Below are 18,923 nucleotides of genomic sequence, written 5' to 3'. Positions count from 1 at the left end.
CTTAGATGACAAAACTCTTAGAAAAGCTGGAGGATATAAATGAAGCTGAGCTCTTATATCAGAAGGAGATTTTGAGGGAAGCTAACCCATGGAAAATGCACACATACCCCTTTACCTTCCCTGTATATCATTTGTCTCACTTTGACAGTGCTTCCTCTAATATCAAAACACCAGAGACTTAACAACAATTACGTCAATGTAAAAATAACCCCACTTTTCAAGGATATGCCCAGAAGTGTCTGCTCCCAGCACTACTACTCCCAGTTATACTTTGTGATGAGAATAAGAGTTACTAATCCTGGGGTCAAATTAAGAAATGGGAGGAAATAAGCTATCATATTTTCAAGGCCTACCATGCATTTGACATGCCTTAAAACCTTCATCTGATAAATTCCAGAATCAGGCCTCAGCCGTGGCTCTAGTTAATGTTAGAGTCTAACCTCCAAGCCACACCTTCTCCCCTTATCATCAATCATGCATGTTTTACATTCTTACCAATACCTTGGTTGTCTCTCAAACTTCTATCTTAATTAGGAGATCAGTTAAACACACACCAGCCTTATTAAAAAAAAAAAAAAACTTATATATTTTACTTTGAAGCATTCATTCTGAAACATAAAAGTTTTGTAAAACCATTTTGTATTATAAAGCAGATTAAGAATTTATTGTTCAAATACTGCCATCTGGTGGCCAAAGATAGTAACCCAAAAAACAGATTTCTCCTAGAAAAGATACGGAAAACCCCAATAGCCCTGATCACCTGGTTTGTTAGCAAAGATTGAAATCTGGAACGTTACATAGGAAAATATTATCTGGAACATTATATGAGAAAATCTTAACATGTTTATGTTCCACTAATTCTGATCCATAAGAGATATGCTGTCCATAAACAATGGCAACAGGATGTTTATCAAAATGTTTCTGAAAGTCAAAGATACAGCCTCACAACACATTTGACAGTTAAATTAGCTGTAACAGAAAGAGTTCTGTTTTCTTTTTGCTTTCAAAGCATGACATGAGGTTTCATTCACTCAACAAAATTTTATTGGGATATCGTTATGTTCTACGTTCACTGAATTTCATTGGGTACTTGATGGAACTTCAGTAACATGTTGTAGACATCATGGCCTGGTGAAGAATAACATCCCCACCCTATACGATTGGGCATTTGTGCTGTACCTGGGCCTCTGCTTCAGGGGTGAGTGTGGGCTAAAAGCTCCTGCCTGCAGGGGCCACCTTCTTGTCATTCACATTAAGGGGACATATGGTCTATCAGTTTCTCAGGTAGGTAATTCAGATAGGTGTGCCTACTGGGGACTCTCCAAAACCTTGGGTCTCCTACCTAATGCCTGACCAGCCGGATGGATCACATTTTAGTATTTGACCTACTTCCTACCCTTGCTCTGTCATGAACATTTTCCCTTTTCTGGGTTCTTGAAAGCAAAAATAAGTTTCTGTTCCCTAGTCACTGGGCAATTCTCTAGGTACTTAGTAACCTAGAGAATATTTATGATAATGGAAATGCTGTCCATAGTGGATAAGAATCCAGCTGCTCAACTGGCTTTTTAAGCACCCCTGAAAGCCTCCTTCTCTGCCCTGGCCCTAGGCTCCTATCTCTAGAATGCAGCCAATTAGAGAGCAGCAAAGGCTGATGGTCTGCTGGTGAACCAGGACATGGAGATGCCCGAGGACCCTGGCAACTCCAACCAGCATTGTAAGAGTACACCCTATAGTTTCTGGAGAAATTTCTGCAAAAGGTCCTTGGCCAGTAGCTAGTCATTAAATTTGAAAATATGATATAGTTTTTCTTCCAATCAAAGCAAACAATACAGGACAATAGTGGGGGCAGTGGATTGTGTCAACTTTTCAACTTGGAGCTGCCAGAAGTCCAGAACTGTTTGCCTCCTTTTCAGTCTTAGATTCCATGGCAACAGTGCAGAACCAAAGAGCTACCAGCACATGGGGATGATGTATGCAGTCCACATGAGTGGTAAACAACTATTGTTTTTGCAAACTGCTTCTCCCTCGTCCATGAAATTCTAGTAGGGCCAACAGTCTTGTGGCCCTCCACTCCTCACCTCAAGATAGTCCTGTTACTTGAGATGGCCAGAGTATGCCATCCACCTAAGAGACACAGTAATTAGTCTAGAGATGAGTATGTGACCTAAGCAAAGAAGTCAGTGTCCTTTCTGTGCTTTGGCAGAAATGTGGAGGGGTAAGGGATGGAGAGGATTGAGCTCTCTCACTCTGAGGCCCACAACTGTTCTTACTGCTCCCTAGAGAGTCAACCCAAAAAAGCAGAACTAAGAAATGAAAAGGGAGCCTAATGATGTCATTTAAACCCCTAGAGATTCAGCCATGCTCTTTGCCTCCCTGATAGGTCCAGAACCAGCACAAAGTGGGACAAATGAAGACTTCTTTAAAAACTTACTTTATGGATTAAGGCAGGAGTGCAAAGAATTTCTTGTGCTTTAGAAAGCTTATTGGCTAATTTCAGTCTTAGAAAAAAAAAGAAAAAAGAAAAGACCCAGAGGACAGAGCAATGGGAGCTAACAGGCTGAAAGCTGAGGACTCATATCTTACAGGGAGGGACTTTAAGTATAATCTAATCCAAGGCCCTGGTTTTAAATATGAGAAACCAAGGGGCACCTGGGTTGTTCAGACAGTTAAGCATGACTTGTGATCTCAACTCAGGTCTTAATCTCAGGGTTGTGAGTTGAAGCCCCGCATTGAGCTCCATGATGGGCATGAAGCCTACTTAAAATACATACATATATACATACATACATACATACATATGAGAAGTTGGAAGGTTCGAAGTGCAAAAGAGCTTGCTTGAGAGAATATTCACTGAGGCTTCGCAGATCAGACGGGTTTAGTTTGGGAGAGGTGTTGTGACCGGCGCAACAAACACCGAGATCAGGGTCCTGAGGGTAGGGGAATGTAAGAAAAAAAAAGAGAAGAGAAGCCAGTTTGGGAACAGGAGTGTCCCCTGGGCTGATGGCCCAAGTGACGGCTTTACTGTTGCTGTACACAATCTTTTATATCAAGACTCTTATGGATCAGGTCATTCTAAGAATAAACAGGTTTCACATGATCGCTACCAGCCAAAACATTTAGTTCTGTGTACCTTATGAACTTTCTAAACGGGTCACAACAAGACCTTGTTGATAGATTGCTAGCAAAACACAGTTCCCCTGTTTGTTTCTCTTTGACCCGGGGTAGAAAAGGGGGGTAACATTACTGCCAACACCCACAGACCACAGGCTTCAGGAATTAGCTTTCTCAGCCTTGACAAGGCTTTCGTATTCCTTTGCAAGTGGGGGGATGGGAGGGGGAACCACCGGGTTGGCTGAGTCAACAGGGAGCCGTTGCTCGACCCGGTCTCAGCCTGGCACGGGGGTCTGGCCTCCCACAGAGAGAAGACTAGGACTGAATGCTGGACCATCCCACTACCAGGTCCCTTTCACGTTCATGCTTGTTTAATCCTCAGTCAACATGAGAGGTACATATTTTAGTTCCATTTCACAGATGGTGAAATTGATGCCAGAGAGGTTAAATGAGTAACCCAGTGCCACACAGCCAACATAGAACAGAGCTGAGCCTCGAATACAAGCCTAAGGTGATTTTTTTTTTCTACTCTGCATTTACATGAAAAAAATATTATGAGGCAGGACAGAAGGGAGTGGGACTTAGGAGAGTAGCCGATCCTTATTCTCAAATAAGATATCTGTGTCTATGCTGCCTGGCTGGCTCAGTCGGTACAGCATGCAACTCTTGATCTTGGGATCATGAGTTCAAGCCCCACATTGGGGGCAGAGTTTACTTAAAAAAAAAAAAAAAAAAAACCTCAGTGTCTGAGAGGATCCGGGAACAAAGAGATGAATGCAATAAAGGCCAAGATCTGGTTTAAATTGCTAAATGAGCCCCTTAAATCTCCAAGTCCCAGCTGCCTTCTAAAAATTGAGGAAGTTGAAATAGATGGTCTCAAAATAAATTTGCAAAATGGAACAGGCAAAAAGAGTTGAACAGTGAGTGGCCCAGAATCCTAGAGGTCTAAACTCCTTTCCCACTGCCCCACATCCTGGCCACTCCCTTCCCTAAAGTTTGGGTAGACAGCAGCTGCTGACAAAGGAACACTCAGGCACTTGAGTGTATCTCTGATTTGATGAGTCATTCAACAATGGCCTAAATAATGCTAATAACACATGAGAACACTAATCATTAGTAGACTCTAAAACTCAAAACCCATTCCTTTATGGTAGAGTTTGCTTGTTAAAAATTTTTAAAAAGAAAGGAAGAAGTAAAGACAAAGTTAAGAAATTAAGATATTAAGAGTAGATTACTCCCATTCAGAGATTCTAATGGAATTTGAGAGCCCTTTTCCCCAGCTCTGACTTAAGATTTGTCATAAACTATTTAAGGTCTACTCTTCATGTTCTCATATAAAGCATTCACTTGTTCAGTTTCAGGTTTCCAGTTCAGCTCTGTTATCATATCTACCTTCTCTTTAAGCAACAAAGGAACTCCATTTTAAATCTGGTTTCTTGGCTAGAGTTGAAGTAACCATATTCAACCATTTTATTTTAATAAAACAGCTGCCTTGCCTAGGTATGACGGGGCTAAGGTAAAAGAGGATAGTCCCTAATGGAGGAAATGCAACTTAGAGTCACAAATGTGAGTTATGTGCATTTGTTCTATTTTTTCATGCCACTATGCCCTGTACCTTGAGAAGACTCCACCCAACTACAACACAGTAATAAGTCTGGGATAAATAGGCAAAGTGATCATGTAACAATAGCCCACTTGGGAGAGGGGGTGGCATGGGACCTATATACCTCAATATTTCATGTCCTTTTTCTGACTCCTCATTTTCTCATCTGTTCTTCTAAAACTTCTGTTGTTCAAGGTCACAGGGTAGCCTGGCTAAACAAAGAATGTAAAGGTGGTCACCTCACTCTTCAACATTTCCCTCATTATATCTCACATATATCACATATATCATCATATATCACATACACTGTGATATAGTCTCTCCTTGGTTGCAGTTTCTTACCAAATATTCTCATTGTGATTTTAATATCAACATGCTAAACTATATAACATTGTTGATTAGGTAGAAAATTAACTGTTTTGGCAATACCTATTTTTAAAAAGTTCACTGGGCACCTTATCTGAAGTTCAGTTAAATGTTCTGCAATTCCCAAGTACATTGGCTGAGGCCTCATCAAAATCTCTGCCTTAGTCAGAGATTACTTACTGAATCCAGCATAGTTTGTACTGTTAACATACTGTACCCATGAGATACTGCCATTCCCACTATCCTGGGATACATTCATGATATAGCTGATCTATTTTTGCAGATGACTGGTTTTAGTAATGTAGATTCACTGCCTTTTAGATAGCTCATGATACGTCGGCCAGTCAGTGTTCCTGAACCCCTCAGACCTGCTGAAGATTTCTCCATTTCCCAAGATTCCTGCCTGAATGTGGTGGCTAAACTAGAGCAAGCAGCTCCTGGGCCTGAATTCCATCTCTAGTCAGAAGACCCCAGGATGTGCATGCACCAAAGGGCTGAGGAAGGAGCAATGAGACCAAAGGAGAGCATCTCAGGGATATCCTGGAGATAAGGTCTCTCCCCCTAGTCCTCCATAGGAGGGGATCCCAGACACCTCCTAAGCTCCCATGCAAAGTGGTGACTTTTTCCTTCAGAGCAGAGGTTAAGTTGGGGTTCACAGACCCCTTAGGGAGTCCATGGAAGCACCTTAAGGGTACATAAAATGTGTATACATTATTCTGGGGAGTGAGCTTCATGGCCTTCATCATATTTTTTTTTTTTTAATCTAGTCTATGGAAGAATCTTCAGAGCTCTGTGGAGATCTCCAAGTTGTAGCTACTGGGACAGAGAGAGGCAGTTAGGCCAATTCTGACAGAGATCAATGCTGAATCTCTGACATCCAGCCATATCCAGTGTATGTGACTGATTACCAGATGCCAGACTCCAGGAAGCATCCCTGAACCTGCAAGGACTCTTAGTGACCATCTCAAGTATGGTCCAGTCCTGGAAAGGACCATTTGTACCTGGATATCTCAGACAGACCCAGAAGAGGAAAAATATATAGGCTCTGAGCCTAAGGTTAGCTGAGTTCATCACAGGACCCAGACCAAGCCTCTGTGACTGATGTCTGAGCAAGAAGGGATGGGAGCCATTGAAAAGAAACAGTTGGGGTGCAAAGGTGGCTCAGTTGGTTAAGCACCCAACTCTTGATTTTGGGTCAGGTCATGATCTCATGATTGGGTCTCATGATCTCATGCATGGGATTCTCTCTCTCCTTCTCTCTCTGCCCTTCTCCCCTCATGTGAGCACATGATCTTTCCCTCTCTCTCTCAAAATAAATAAATATTTTAAAAAAGAAAAAAGAAAAGGAAGTCGTCAGCACCAGGCCTGGTCCCAAAAAGCTTGGAGCCAGGGGCGCCTGAGTGGCTTGATTTCAGTTCAGGTCATGAACTCAGGTTCATGAGTTTGAGCCTCAAATCGAGCTCCACACTGTCAGTGCAGAGCCTGCTTAGGATTCTTTCTCTCTCCCTCTCCCTCTATACCTGCCCTGCTCTCTATCTAAATAAATTTTAAAAATTAAAAAAAAAACAAAAACAAAAACAAAACATGGGGCCAGGGGGCCTCCCCCAAATCCTGCAGAAACAAAGGGCTGGTCCCTATAAGTAGTCATTCTCCCTTATCTAATGCCCAAAGTCTCCCTGGATCCTGAAATAAAATTGACCATGCAGAGGGAAGGAAGGCCTGCAACTAGCCCAGAAAACCAACCAGGAAACTGTGTGTGTATCCTGGCAGGGGACAGTCTAATCTGGAACTTTCAGAAATGCAAAGTGCTTTGAAGCCCAGAGTTCATTTATATTGTGGTTCTCAGACTTTAGTATGAAAACGGTCATCCTGAATGTTTTATAATACAGATTCCTAGGCCCAAAGGATTGTGATTCAGTGGTTTTGAGATAAAGCCCAAGTGTTTACATGTTGTAGAAGGAAACTAGCAATTCTTATCTCAGGTATCCATGGAGTATACCTTTAGAAACAGTTTCTAGGGGCTTTAAGGCATCAGATGTGGAAAAGGGGCTTTAGAGGAACTGACTGTCCTCAGAGAAATCAATGATAAAATGCCACGAAGAGCTTTTGGTCAGCACAGGCCCAATGCCCCTATGAGTCTATGGCCCCTACTGGTTAGTAATACATTTATATTCTTCAACTAATAGGGAAAATGAGTTTGATGCCCCAGAACCAAGACCAACTTTGAAGCCCAGGGTCCTCCTGAACTCCCAATAATTTTCAACTACCTAAGAGAGCTGCCCCAAACAAATAACTTTATTTTCAGACAAAAGATCCAAGCAGGCCAGCAAGAAGGCTTCACAGCTGAACCCTGATGAACAAACATTTGGCCGAGTATTTCCTCATCAGCCAGGAACCCCTGATATTAGGGGAAAAAACCCATCTCTCCACCCCCTCACCAAGCCTGTTTGCTCAGAGTAAATAAGTACTGGTGAGACACTTCCTGAGAAGGAAGCATGGATGGTTTTGGATAGAAAGGAATGAAAGGAACAGAAGAAACTAATTTCTCCATGAAGAAAGGAAAGAGAGAAAGACAAATATCATAGGACTTCACTCATATGAGGACCTTAAGACACAGATGAACATAAGGGAAAGAAAGCAAAAATAACATAAAAACAGGGAGGGGGACAAAACATAAGAGACTCTTAAATATGGAGAACAAACAGAGGGTTACTGGAGGGGTTGTGGGAGGGAGGATGAGCTAAAAGTGTAAGGGGCACTAAGGGGCACTACTCCTGAAATCATTGTTGCACTATATGCTAACTAATTTGGATGAAAATTTAAAAAAAACAAAAAAACAAAAAAAAACCCCTGAAGATTTAAAACCAAATAAATAAGTAAATAAATAAGTAAATTAAATTAAATTAAAAAAGAAAGGAAAGAGAAAGAATATTACAGAACAGATTAAGATCAGAGAACAAGACCAATTAGTGCCTTTAAGCTAAATACCAGACCTCTCGAGCTGCTCTAATGAAGGGTACCACGTGCGTCTGGGGAGGAAGGATTAAATGTACAGAACAGAAATATATAGCCTGCTCTCTGATTCCATATCTTGCATTAGGTCAGTGTGAACATGGCTTTGCTCCCCGTGAGTCAGACCTGACATGGATCCTGGAGATCGGGGCTCAGGCCTGTCCCAGCCACCATCACCAGAGAACACATCCAAAACAACCCCAAATTCCTAATTCTTGAACTATTTCAGGTCATCCCATATTGGAGCCACTCAGGAACAGAAGAAGCTTTGTTTGGGCGGGGGAAGCTGCATGTTTTAATTCAAGAAATAAAAGTTCAAAAGCAATCCAGAACAGGTGCCAGAAATTTGCTCTAAACAATCAGCCACACCTGCTGCAAAAGTTCAGGCTCCACAGAATCACTTTGGCCAGTGTCTCCTGAGATGCTCTTTCAGCTGAGGAATGGAAGGCAGCAGCTGCTGGCACTCGTGACAACGGAGGGGCAGCTTCAAGAGCTCAGGCATCCCATCTCGGACACTCACTCTGCCAGCGGTCTGTACCATCTCTATCACAGCTGCAGGCAAAGGAAAAAAGTTCAGAGCCCAGCTACTCTAGAAATCCAATACAAGATACCCCCCAGAAAAGAAACTCTGACTCCACATAAAAATATGCCAGGTATCCTAAAGCTAGTAAACTTGAGGTTAAACCCACTGCTGGGAATCAGATTCTAAATCTGAGCAATCTGTTTTTGAGGTAATTACATTCCTTCAGGACACACTGTAAGCAATCCGTATTATTACATCAAAAGCTTATATCAGAGTGCTTTACCCTTGGTTAGCCCTTGGTCAGTGGTAGCTGCCATCATTAACATCCCAGCATACTGAAGTTCCACAGTACATACCCTGGGAAATGCTTCCTTCTATATATACACAGCCTTCCCCTGTTAATCAACCACTCCTCACATGAGGCAGCCCCCAAGCCCCTACCCAGCTGATGGCAGAAGAGACAACTGTTAAGAGATTTCATGTCTATGAACTCCAATAATTCTCAGTACAACCTTTAAGGGCCCTGTTGTTAGAACAAAACACCTTTCTGACTCTGACATAACAGCTTTCTAGATCTCTACCCTCTAACCCCACCAAGAAGGCTGCTCACAGCAAAGTGGCAATCCTACTGAACCCAAATAATCCAGTTTATTTTAATGGGTGAATCTTTATAGGGAACACAAAGTTGTACATGGGCTTTTGAGGCCAGGTTATTATCTAGGAAAACAACTAAAACAAATATAAGAACAGGTGAGAAAATGAAACAAACGTGAAAACTAAACAACACTGTTTACCTTGCGATTCTATGAAGTATTCTGTATTGAAAGAATTCCAATGTTTTTTGTTTTTGAGGCAAGGAGAATCAAAATCCTGACTGATCACATGAAGATGTACATGGCTAGGTGAGAGGGGGGATAAAAAAAGACCATTAAATCCATTAAAAACTATGGCTTAATCAAAATGACAAACAGTAAAAGTACAGGTATATAAAATATTGCTAGTGTTTCCATTTAATCCAATTCATTCACCCATTCACTGAAGAATATGTAATGCTTGTTAAAGGGCCAAGGATTATTCTAGCACTGGGAATTTATCAGTGAACAAAATGAGAAAGGCCTCTGCCCTTACAGAAATTATATTCTAATAATGAAGACAAATAAAAAATAAGTAAACACATAAACAAGGAAAATTCAAACCATTAACACTAAGAAAAAAATAAGCCAGGGAAATGGGACACAGAGTGCTCAGGAAGTAGAGGTTACCTCTTCATCTAGCCAAGAGTGTTCAGGGAAGGCCCCTCCCAGGCAGTGATTTGGTCTGAGAAAGCAATTAGGCAAGCAAAGATCTGGGGAAAGAGTGTTTCAGGGAGTGGGGAGGCCAAGTGCAGAGGCCCTGAGATGAGAAAGAACTTCGTGCAACTGAGGAACAGAAAGGTGATAAATACATCTGGAATGGCTGGAGCCAAGGAGGTAGGGGCCAGAACATAAAGAGTCTTATAGGTTGACAAGGGGTCTGCACTGTATTCTGCTTACATGGTCTCTGATTTGCACTTTTAAAAGATCACTCTGGCTGGTCTGCAGAGAAGGAACTATAAAGAGGATAACAATGGATACAGAGACAAGTTAGCAAGCCACTGCAGAAGTCGAAGCTAGAAATAAACACACCTTAGATTAGAGCTGCAGTATTAGGAATACATTTTGCACTCGAACCAGTAGGACTCCCTAATGTGGAAGGATTGGATATGGTTTGGGGGAGGTGCCACTTACAGAGATGGGAAAGCTTAAAAGAAAAGCAGGTTTGAGGGAGAAAATCAAGAGTTCTCTTTTGGACTTATTAAACCAAGTAAGATGCCTTTTTGTATAGCTTTGACTCTTAGAATCAGTAATATTCCTATCCCCGCAATAAATAATCAAAACCAACCAATACATGCAGGAATTCAAAATGGAATATAGGCAGTAACAAACCTAACAGTATTACAAACCAATAAGGGAACCAGACTGAAGGGGGTCAGGAAAAAAATAATTTGCCAAGTGAACTTTGAACAACAGTAGTTTGGATACCGTAAAGATAAAAAAAAGCTGTATACAAATACTGTGCCCTAATGAGTAAATGTGTTTCTCACAGGGGTATGGGTTAGCAATTCTGTAACTATTTTATGTGTACACTAAGATCGAACAGGTAAGCGAATTTATGATATCTAATGAGAGCCAGATTTTTCACTGTTGGACAAAGACATTACAACAAAAGAAAGGAGGAGACAAGAATGAACCTTGCAGAGTTGAACTATAGCGAGAGGTATTAGTATAAATTTTTGCTTTTCCATACACATACACAAGTAGAGAAAGAAAGAAAGAAAGAAAGAAAGAGAGAGAGAGAATGTCTGTGTGGGTTAGGATTCATGCATGTATTTCCAGGCTCTATCTGCTTAGAGGACCTAGGAGCAAAGACACTCTGGAATCAACCACTTCTCTCAATATAGAAACTTAGTATGCACGTCTTGGTTTATAAATATCATTATCCAATAAAAGAACTAAATAAAGTAAAAGGTTCCTTCCAGGGCTAGAACAGAAAAAAAATATAAGATGAACCTGGAACATCTTGCTCCAGAAAATAAAGAAGTGCTCAAAAAATGTTAGGGCCATATCAAAATGATACAGGACCCAATGTAAAGGAGCTTCCAAGGACCAAAGCCAGAACAATTTGAGAAATATAATGAATGACAAATTAAAACCTATAGAATAAAATAAACATCCTTGAGTCCTTACTGATAAATAACTGAATAGACATAATGGGGGAGAAAGGACAGCTCTTCCATACAGAAGAATTCTAATAAATAAATTAAAGAGAATGACGGAAACATAAAAGCACCATTAGGTAATGTGGGAAATCAAATAGCTCTGTCCTGGTTAAGGAGATTATAGGGAATGTATTACACTGCTTTCTGGCTCTGCTGAAAACAGGTGACCAGTATCTAGTTAACGTGTATTTAGGGTTGCGTGTGCTCATGAATTCCTTAGACCATGTTATCTATGGAATATCTTATCTTGTTCACCACCCTGCTTTCCGGCATCTGCTCTTCTGCAGTCTGGGGAATACCTTGTTTTTTTGCATGCTTTTCTAGACATTCTTACTGGCACCTACGTGCCAATTTTCATATTGCACAGTGATTTCCCTATAATGTATGCCTAATAAATACGGGAGCTTGAGAGCAGCTTGGGGTGCCTTCCCTTAGCCTCCCTTTCACGTCTCTTGACTTTTGGAGTCTTAAGTAATCCTTTCTGCTGTCCTCAGCTTTGCTGGACAAAGCCAAAAGCCAAACCCACAACTGGTGACCCCGAAGTGATAAGCTGAATCAGCAAGATAAACACCACAGTAATAACTGTTGCAGGCAGGACCTACCAATAAATGCTAAAACCACTGGGCAAAAATTTGAGGACAAACAGGATAGCAGCACAGTTCCAAACTATTCAGGATATTCATCAATTACAAAGGGAAAACAGTAACTCAAGAGAGAACCCTGTCAGACATCACCATAACAAAGTGATCAAGGTTAATATCATGAGTAAAAAGCCATCTCAGCATTATGCACTCCTTGATATGATACACTTAGAGGGACCCAACATCATCTCTGGTATTTTGAAAGGAGGAGAAAAAAAAAAAGAAAAAAAGTATAACCTCAACCTAAACATGAAAAAGTATCAGACAAGCCCAAAATGAAAGACATGCTATAAAACCAACCAGTATTCATCAAAAGTGTCAGGGTCATGAAAACCAGGAAAGGAGGAGGAAGTGTCACAGGTTAGGCGAAACTAAGGAAAGACAATAAATAAATAAATGCAACACAGGATCCTGGACTGCATCCTGGAGCAGAAAAACATAAAAAAAAAAAAAAAAAGTGAAATTCAAGTAAGGTCTAGGGCTTAATTAGTGGTGATGTTATGGAAGATCTTTGTTCTGCTTCATACTTTATTTTTTATATTTTCTAAATTTTTTACAATAAAAAAATTTGTTACCTTTTCCTTTCCACAGTGTTTATTCAAAATTATAGTGATCTTAAAAGGATATGTAAGCAGCAACTTTACTTACTGCTCATTTTGCTTCCCACCCACACCTACCATAGCTTTTTTTAGCATTCTTAGCGCAATAGCATTTGTTATATGATGAAGGTATGGACACCATGATTACTATGTGAAAAGTGCTCTACAGTCAAGGGCTCTGTTAGCCACAGGCTGCACAGCACTGGAGAAACAGAATTATGATTATGGGTGACTTTTGTCCTAAATTTTTTAGTAAGGTTCTAACAATAAACCTTATTAAACATATACAGTTGATCCTTGAACTGACCCCCCCACACTATCAAAAATCCAAAAGTGTAACATTTGGCTTCCCAAAAACTTAACTACTAATATCCTACTGTTGACCAGAAGCCTCACCAATAACATAAACAGTCCATTAACACATTATTTTGTATGTTGTATTATATACTGAAGTCTTACACTAAAGCAAGCCAGAGAAAAGAAACTATTAAGAAACTCACAACAAAAAGAAATACTTCTATAGTCTTTTACTATACTAAAAAAAAAAATCTGCATATAGGTAGACCTGCACAATTCGAATCTGTGTTGTTCAAGGGTCAACCGCATTTTTAAAAACATTTTTTTAATGTTTATTTATTTTTGAGAGAGAGAGAGAGAGAGAGAGACAGACAGAGAGTATAAGCGGGGGAGGAGCAGAGAGGGAGAGGGAGACACAGAACCTGAAGCAGGCTCCAAGCTCAGCACAGAGCCTGTAACGGGGCTCAAACTCACCGACCGCAAGATCATGACCTGACCCAAAGTCGGACACTTAACCGACTGAGCCACCCAGGCGCCTCAAGGGTCAACTGCATTTTTTTAAATGAGTACAACATACATCTACCCTTAGACCTAGCAACTTCACTTGTAGGTATTTACCCAAGAGCAAAACATGAAGTATGTCCATGATATACAAGACAATATACATGAATCTCAAAATCACAATGCTGACTAAAAAAGGTCAGACACATTATATGATTCCATTTATATGAAGTTCTAGAACAAGCAAAACTAACCTATGTGGAAAGAAATCAGAACAACACGAGGGTTGAGGAAAGGACTAACTGGAAAGGAGCACAAGGGAACTTTCTGGGATATGACAGAAATGTTCTGTATCTTAATCAGAGTGATAGTTACAGGACGTATATGTTTGTCAAAACTGACCAAACTATAAATCTGACGCAGTTTGTTGTATGTAAGCTAAGCCTCAACTTTAAAGAAAGAGTACTGGGACGCCTGGGTGGCTCAGTTGGTTGAGTGTCTAACTCTTGGTTTTGACTCAGGCCATGATATTGTGGTTCATGTCCTGGCAGTGCAGAGCCTGCTTGGGCTGCTTAGGATTCTCTCTCTCTGTCTATCTCTCTCTACCCCTCCTTCGCTCACGTGCTCTCTCACCCTCTCTCAAAATAAATGAATAAACTTTAAAAAAAAAAAAAGGAAGAGTACTGATGGGGAAAAAATATGGCACAAAAATTTCATTTGGTTACAGTCACCCATAATTTAAGTCATAATTATCTAAATAAAACGTGAAGAATGTTGTTAGGTAGTTAAAAAAAAAAAAATAACCAAAACAAATTCTGACACACGCTACCACAGACATGAACTTTGAAGACATTATTCTAAGTGAAATAAGCTAATCACAAAAAGAGTTTCTGTAGGATTCCACTTCCATGAGTCACCTAGAGCAGTCAAATTATTAGAAACAGAAAGCAGAATGGTAACTACCAGGGACTGTAGAGGGGAATGGGAGGTAGTTTGGGAAGATGAAAAAGGTCCTAGAAAAATGATGGTGATGACTGCACAACAATGTAAATATACTTAATGCCAATAAACTGTACACTTAAAAATGGTTAAAATCCTACTCCTGAAGCCATTATTACACTGTGCTAACTTGGATTTAAATAAAGTTTTTTAAAAAAAATGGTTAAAGTGGTAAACTTTGTTACGTGAATTTTATCACGAAAAAACAAATGAACAAATACAAGATAAAAACTGCGAAATCCAATTAATCTGCTTATCTTGTTGCTTAGCTCAGAAGAACTGGAGGGGTGCCTGGGTGGCTCAGGTTGGTTAAGTCCGACTTCAACTCAGATCACGATCTTTGAGTTCATGAGTTTGAGCTCCATGTTGGGCTCTGTGCTTACAGCTCAGAGCCTGGAGCCTACTTCAGATTCTGTATCTCCCTCTCTCTCTGCCCCTCCCTGCTCACACTCAGTCTCTCTCTCAAAAATAAATATTTAAAAAAAAAAAAAAGGACAACAACAACAACAACTATGGAGATCTGCCTTGGTTGAGTTCTTTGAACAGGTTCTGCATTTTTCTCTCATTTTATTTTAAATCTTAGACCTACTGAGCTATCATGACAAAAGTCAGTGATGTTTGTCTCCTCCAGAGCAATGGTCCTTAATCACTAAGGAGTTATAGATGCTTCTGAAAAATCTAATAAAAGTCACAGGCAAATCAGGGAGAAGGGTGGAAGTTTCAGCCCACCTTCCTTGGAAACATCCCACCCTACTCCCCTTGGCCTTGAGACTATCAGCACACCCAAGCTGAATCCATCTGTCCACTTAGAACCAGAATACACTAGCACTACCCACAACACTTACCTCATGCTGGGAATGGCATGGTAACCCAATCGGAAGCGGAGTTTGCTGGACCCAGCAAAATCTGTAATCATCTTTTCCCCCACAGTGTGCATGTGTTTAAGGAGCTCAAGATGTTCCCTGGTCACAGCCTTCAGACTGGAAATGGAAGCCCATGGTAAGACCAGCCAGTGGTGACGAGCCTTGGGGTATTTATCCTTAATCACCACTACCTGCTCATCTTTGTAAACCTAGGATAGGGGCACAAGAGAAGGAAACAGATATCTACCACACATGTTCTGTGTGTCAGGTACTGTCATATTCACTAACTCACTTCATTCCCAGCACAATCTTACGCAAAAGGTGTCAGTATCCCAATTTTGTCAGATGACAGCAGAGACTCAGATGAGTGTCTTGCACAAAGTCACATCATTACTAAGTGGGAAGCCTAGGATTTCAAACCAGATCTAGTTGACTCCAGAGCCTGTGTTTTCAAGCACTACACTACAGAGAATACGCAGGAAATTCACAGTACAAAATAGTTCCTAAGGATTGGATGTAAAATCCCTGCAGGCATAAATTCAAAGGCACCCTTCTCCACTCTAACACAGCAGACCATGTGACACAATCATGTGTTCCAAGAAGCCCTATCAGATCTGGCCCCTTGTCACCCCAGAATGTAACTTAAGAACTCACAGACTCCTCCCAGGATGACACCTGACTATTAATCCCGGGGCAGCCCAGCAACTGCAGTCACAATACATTACCTGACACTCCCGTGAAAAAAACCCCACAAAGGTTAACTCAACTTCCCTTAATAGCACCCAGAAGTTTAGAGGAATAAGGAAGAGGAGATCTTCATTTGAAGAACTTAGCTTCTCTCCAAAGAATTCCAGTTGCTAACTTACTGACAATGGGAAAAGCCACTTGTTCTCACCAAGTAGACCGATAAAACAAACCTCATTCAGAAGGACTGATCTCCTTTGCTTTCATTTATCCTCACTCTGTGGAGTAGTCACTTAAAAGACATGTAATACATTTCAATGCCAAAATTTTATTCTGACCTGCATTTTGGGATCCTGCATAGAAATTTTTAAGCCTTGACTCCAGTGGCCCAATGATTCCTGAAACAAAAAGGGGCAATGTAAATTGCAAATGTCAGTAGCTATATTTGGCATTAGTTAATATTGTATGTGTCAGCAAAGTGCAACCAAACTTAGTAATGATTCATTTTTTTTAACCCTCTCTCAAAGGGTTACTGAATTTATTTATTTAATGTTTATTTCTTTTTGAGACACAGCACGAGTGGGGGAGGAGCAGAGAGAGAGGGAGACACAGAACCAAAACAGGCTCCAGGCTCTGAGCTGTCAGCACAGAGCCCGATGTGGGGCTTGAACCCACGAACTGTGAGATCATGACCTGAGCCGAAGACAGACACTTAACTGACTGAGCCACTCAGGCATCCCAAGTAATAAAATTCATTTTTAAGATTTAAACTATATCTGGGGCACCTAGGTAGCTCAGTCAGTCAGGTGTCCGACTTCAGCTCAGGTCATAATCTCACGGTTCGTGAATTCAAGCCCCACATCGGGCTCTCTGCTATCAGCACAGAGCCCATTTTGGATCCTCTGTCCTCTCTCTGCCCCTCCCCTGCCCGCGCCTGCTCACTCTCACTCTCTCTCTCGAAAATAAACATTCAAAAAAAAAAAAAACTCAACTATATCCCCTTTACTCAAAATTTCCCTTTATAACCATAAACCATTTCCATTTTCTTCCTATACAGTAGTGAGAGCTGTGTGTCTAGATGAAAGCTGGAAATGCCAGAGTGTGAACTGCATCTTCTTTGCCCTCTCGCACTCCATCTACAGCTTAACTACATTTCCACTTTGACAACAGGATGTGAATCAGATGATCTATGAACAGTGTTCCAATGCTAACCCTCTGCAGATACACATATGACTGACCCACTTTAGCAGTACACCGCCATTACCTCCCTACCTTCGGGTGGCTTACCTCAGGACTTCAAGAAAAATGTACATAAAGGGACATTCACCCAAGTGATTGGTGACACAAACAAGTGACTCTTTCATCATGGTTAATAACCCTTGTCATGGTTAATAACCCCTTACGAGTATTTGAGCTTTACAGTGTACAAAACAATCAAGCAGTCATTATATCTCATTTAATCTCCATGTCATCTATCAAGCACACCACCCTCACCTTTTTGGTAGACGCATCTTTCTCCTTCTTTGAGGGCACAGAGCATTGGCCAGGGTCACTCCCAGGTTCCAGTCCTGTATGGGAGTCAGCTTCCTGGGCAGCACCCCTTTCTATAGAATCATTGTTGCCTGACCTCTTTCTCTTCCTGTGTGTTTCCAGGCCAGGGCTCTCTGCCTCTTCCTCAAACTCTACAGTATATGGATAAAGTTCATTCACCATGTGGAGAACCTGGCCAGGCTGCAGCTTCACCTCTTGGTCCTTCCCAATTATGACTGAATCAATGCTGGTGGGATTGACCCCTACCTATAGAAAAATCAGAAAATAATTACAATGCTAGCAATAATACCATAGCCACTGTTATGCTAACCACTTACTGTGTGCCAGATACCATGCTTAATGTTGACTTCTATTACCCCATCACTTCCACACATGACAGAGAAGCTTTCACAGGTTGGTACAGACAGCATAAGAAAATCATCAAGTATAAAATGGAAATCCAAATTAGAAACACACATACCTGCTTTACCTTGACATATCCTTTGTTACACTCTGCTTTCAACTGTACTGAAAGAGATTGAAAAAAGTTCAATCTAAAGGCCACCAAGAAGCAAGCACATGCTCCTGTTCTTCCTACAGGACAATGAAGCCTCATTCCAGGAGGCAACTTGACAGGGGTTTCCTCAAAGGCCCATGAGCAAAATCGCCTATTATGGAAGTGGCTGGGCTCCAAATCCTTCCATAAAATTTCCAACAGCATACATACTCCTTTAGCTACTGCTAACATTCCTATGAGGCAGGTTTACAGAATCCCCACAATCCCTATTCCAGAGTCCTTGGCCCACTCAGGATCATAGACTCTGCAGTCAGGGAAGGGACCCAGTTGTTTCATAAGCTCTTGGCTCATTGTTAAATCAGGCTTCCATTATTTAATAAAACTATCAGATGCCTTCAATAAAGAAAGGCAAAAGATACATTATTGGAAAACAGAAGTTCAGCTGGCCTTGGGTAGGCAGAGTGCAGAGAATATTCTAGAAAGAGGACTGCAGGAACAGAACAGTCTGAGCATATGTGGGAAGAAGTAACATCAAACACTTGTGAGTGAGACAAGGTGCAGAGACACCACAGCTGCTCTTCAGGGAGGACAGGCAGTAGACAGGCTAACATATACATCGCTCCAGTTGCTGTTGTGAGAAGCAGTGTCTCTTTCTGTCTTGGACCCAGCCAGCTCAAGCATGGCTTTCCCCCCACCCCTCACTTAGATTTAACTCTTGCGGGAAAAACCAAAATCACTATTGCAGACTCCAAGCACTGAGAAACCCTGTTCTCAGGAACACACCGCAGGCGGAAGGCCTGGTTGCAGTGAGCAGATCAAGAGTTTACATGGAACAAATAAGTACACGGTACAGCTTTTTCCTAAGGACCTTCATTTCATT

At 41.2% G+C, this 18,923-nt stretch overlaps 1 protein-coding gene across 12 annotated transcripts in view; it reads right to left on the bottom strand.

The window, feature by feature from the left end:
- APTX (aprataxin) overlaps positions 1-18,923 on the bottom strand; it is a 338,894-nt gene that overhangs the window by 285,638 nt on the left and 34,333 nt on the right. For 7 of the 12 annotated variants that reach the window (XR_007146386.1, XR_007146385.1, XR_007146390.1 and 4 more), the window contains 6 exons: positions 18,008-18,054; positions 17,491-17,793; positions 16,335-16,394; positions 15,295-15,521; positions 9,410-9,513; positions 8,462-8,644 (listed from right to left, as the gene is read on the bottom strand). Coding sequence is in view for 5 of the 12 variants with exons in the window: in XM_047830691.1 (XP_047686647.1) it covers positions 8,490-8,644; positions 9,410-9,513; positions 15,295-15,521; positions 16,335-16,394; positions 17,491-17,793; positions 18,008-18,054 (896 nt within the window). In the remaining 7 variants the exon portion in view is untranslated. Of the gene's footprint in view, positions 1-4,838; positions 4,927-7,728; positions 8,645-9,409; positions 9,514-15,294; positions 15,522-16,334; positions 16,395-17,490; positions 17,794-18,007; positions 18,055-18,923 lie in introns of those variants that run through there. The other 5 variants (XR_007146387.1, XR_007146388.1, XM_047830693.1 and 2 more) reach the window with 5 other exon arrangements.

The sequence above is a fragment of the Prionailurus viverrinus genome, chromosome D4, assembly GCF_022837055.1.
Source record: "Prionailurus viverrinus isolate Anna chromosome D4, UM_Priviv_1.0, whole genome shotgun sequence".
In the NCBI taxonomy this organism is placed as follows: Eukaryota; Metazoa; Chordata; class Mammalia; order Carnivora; family Felidae; genus Prionailurus; species Prionailurus viverrinus.
The sequence above is the reverse complement of the archived record's forward strand: the minus strand, read 5'-3'. Positions and strand labels throughout refer to the sequence as shown.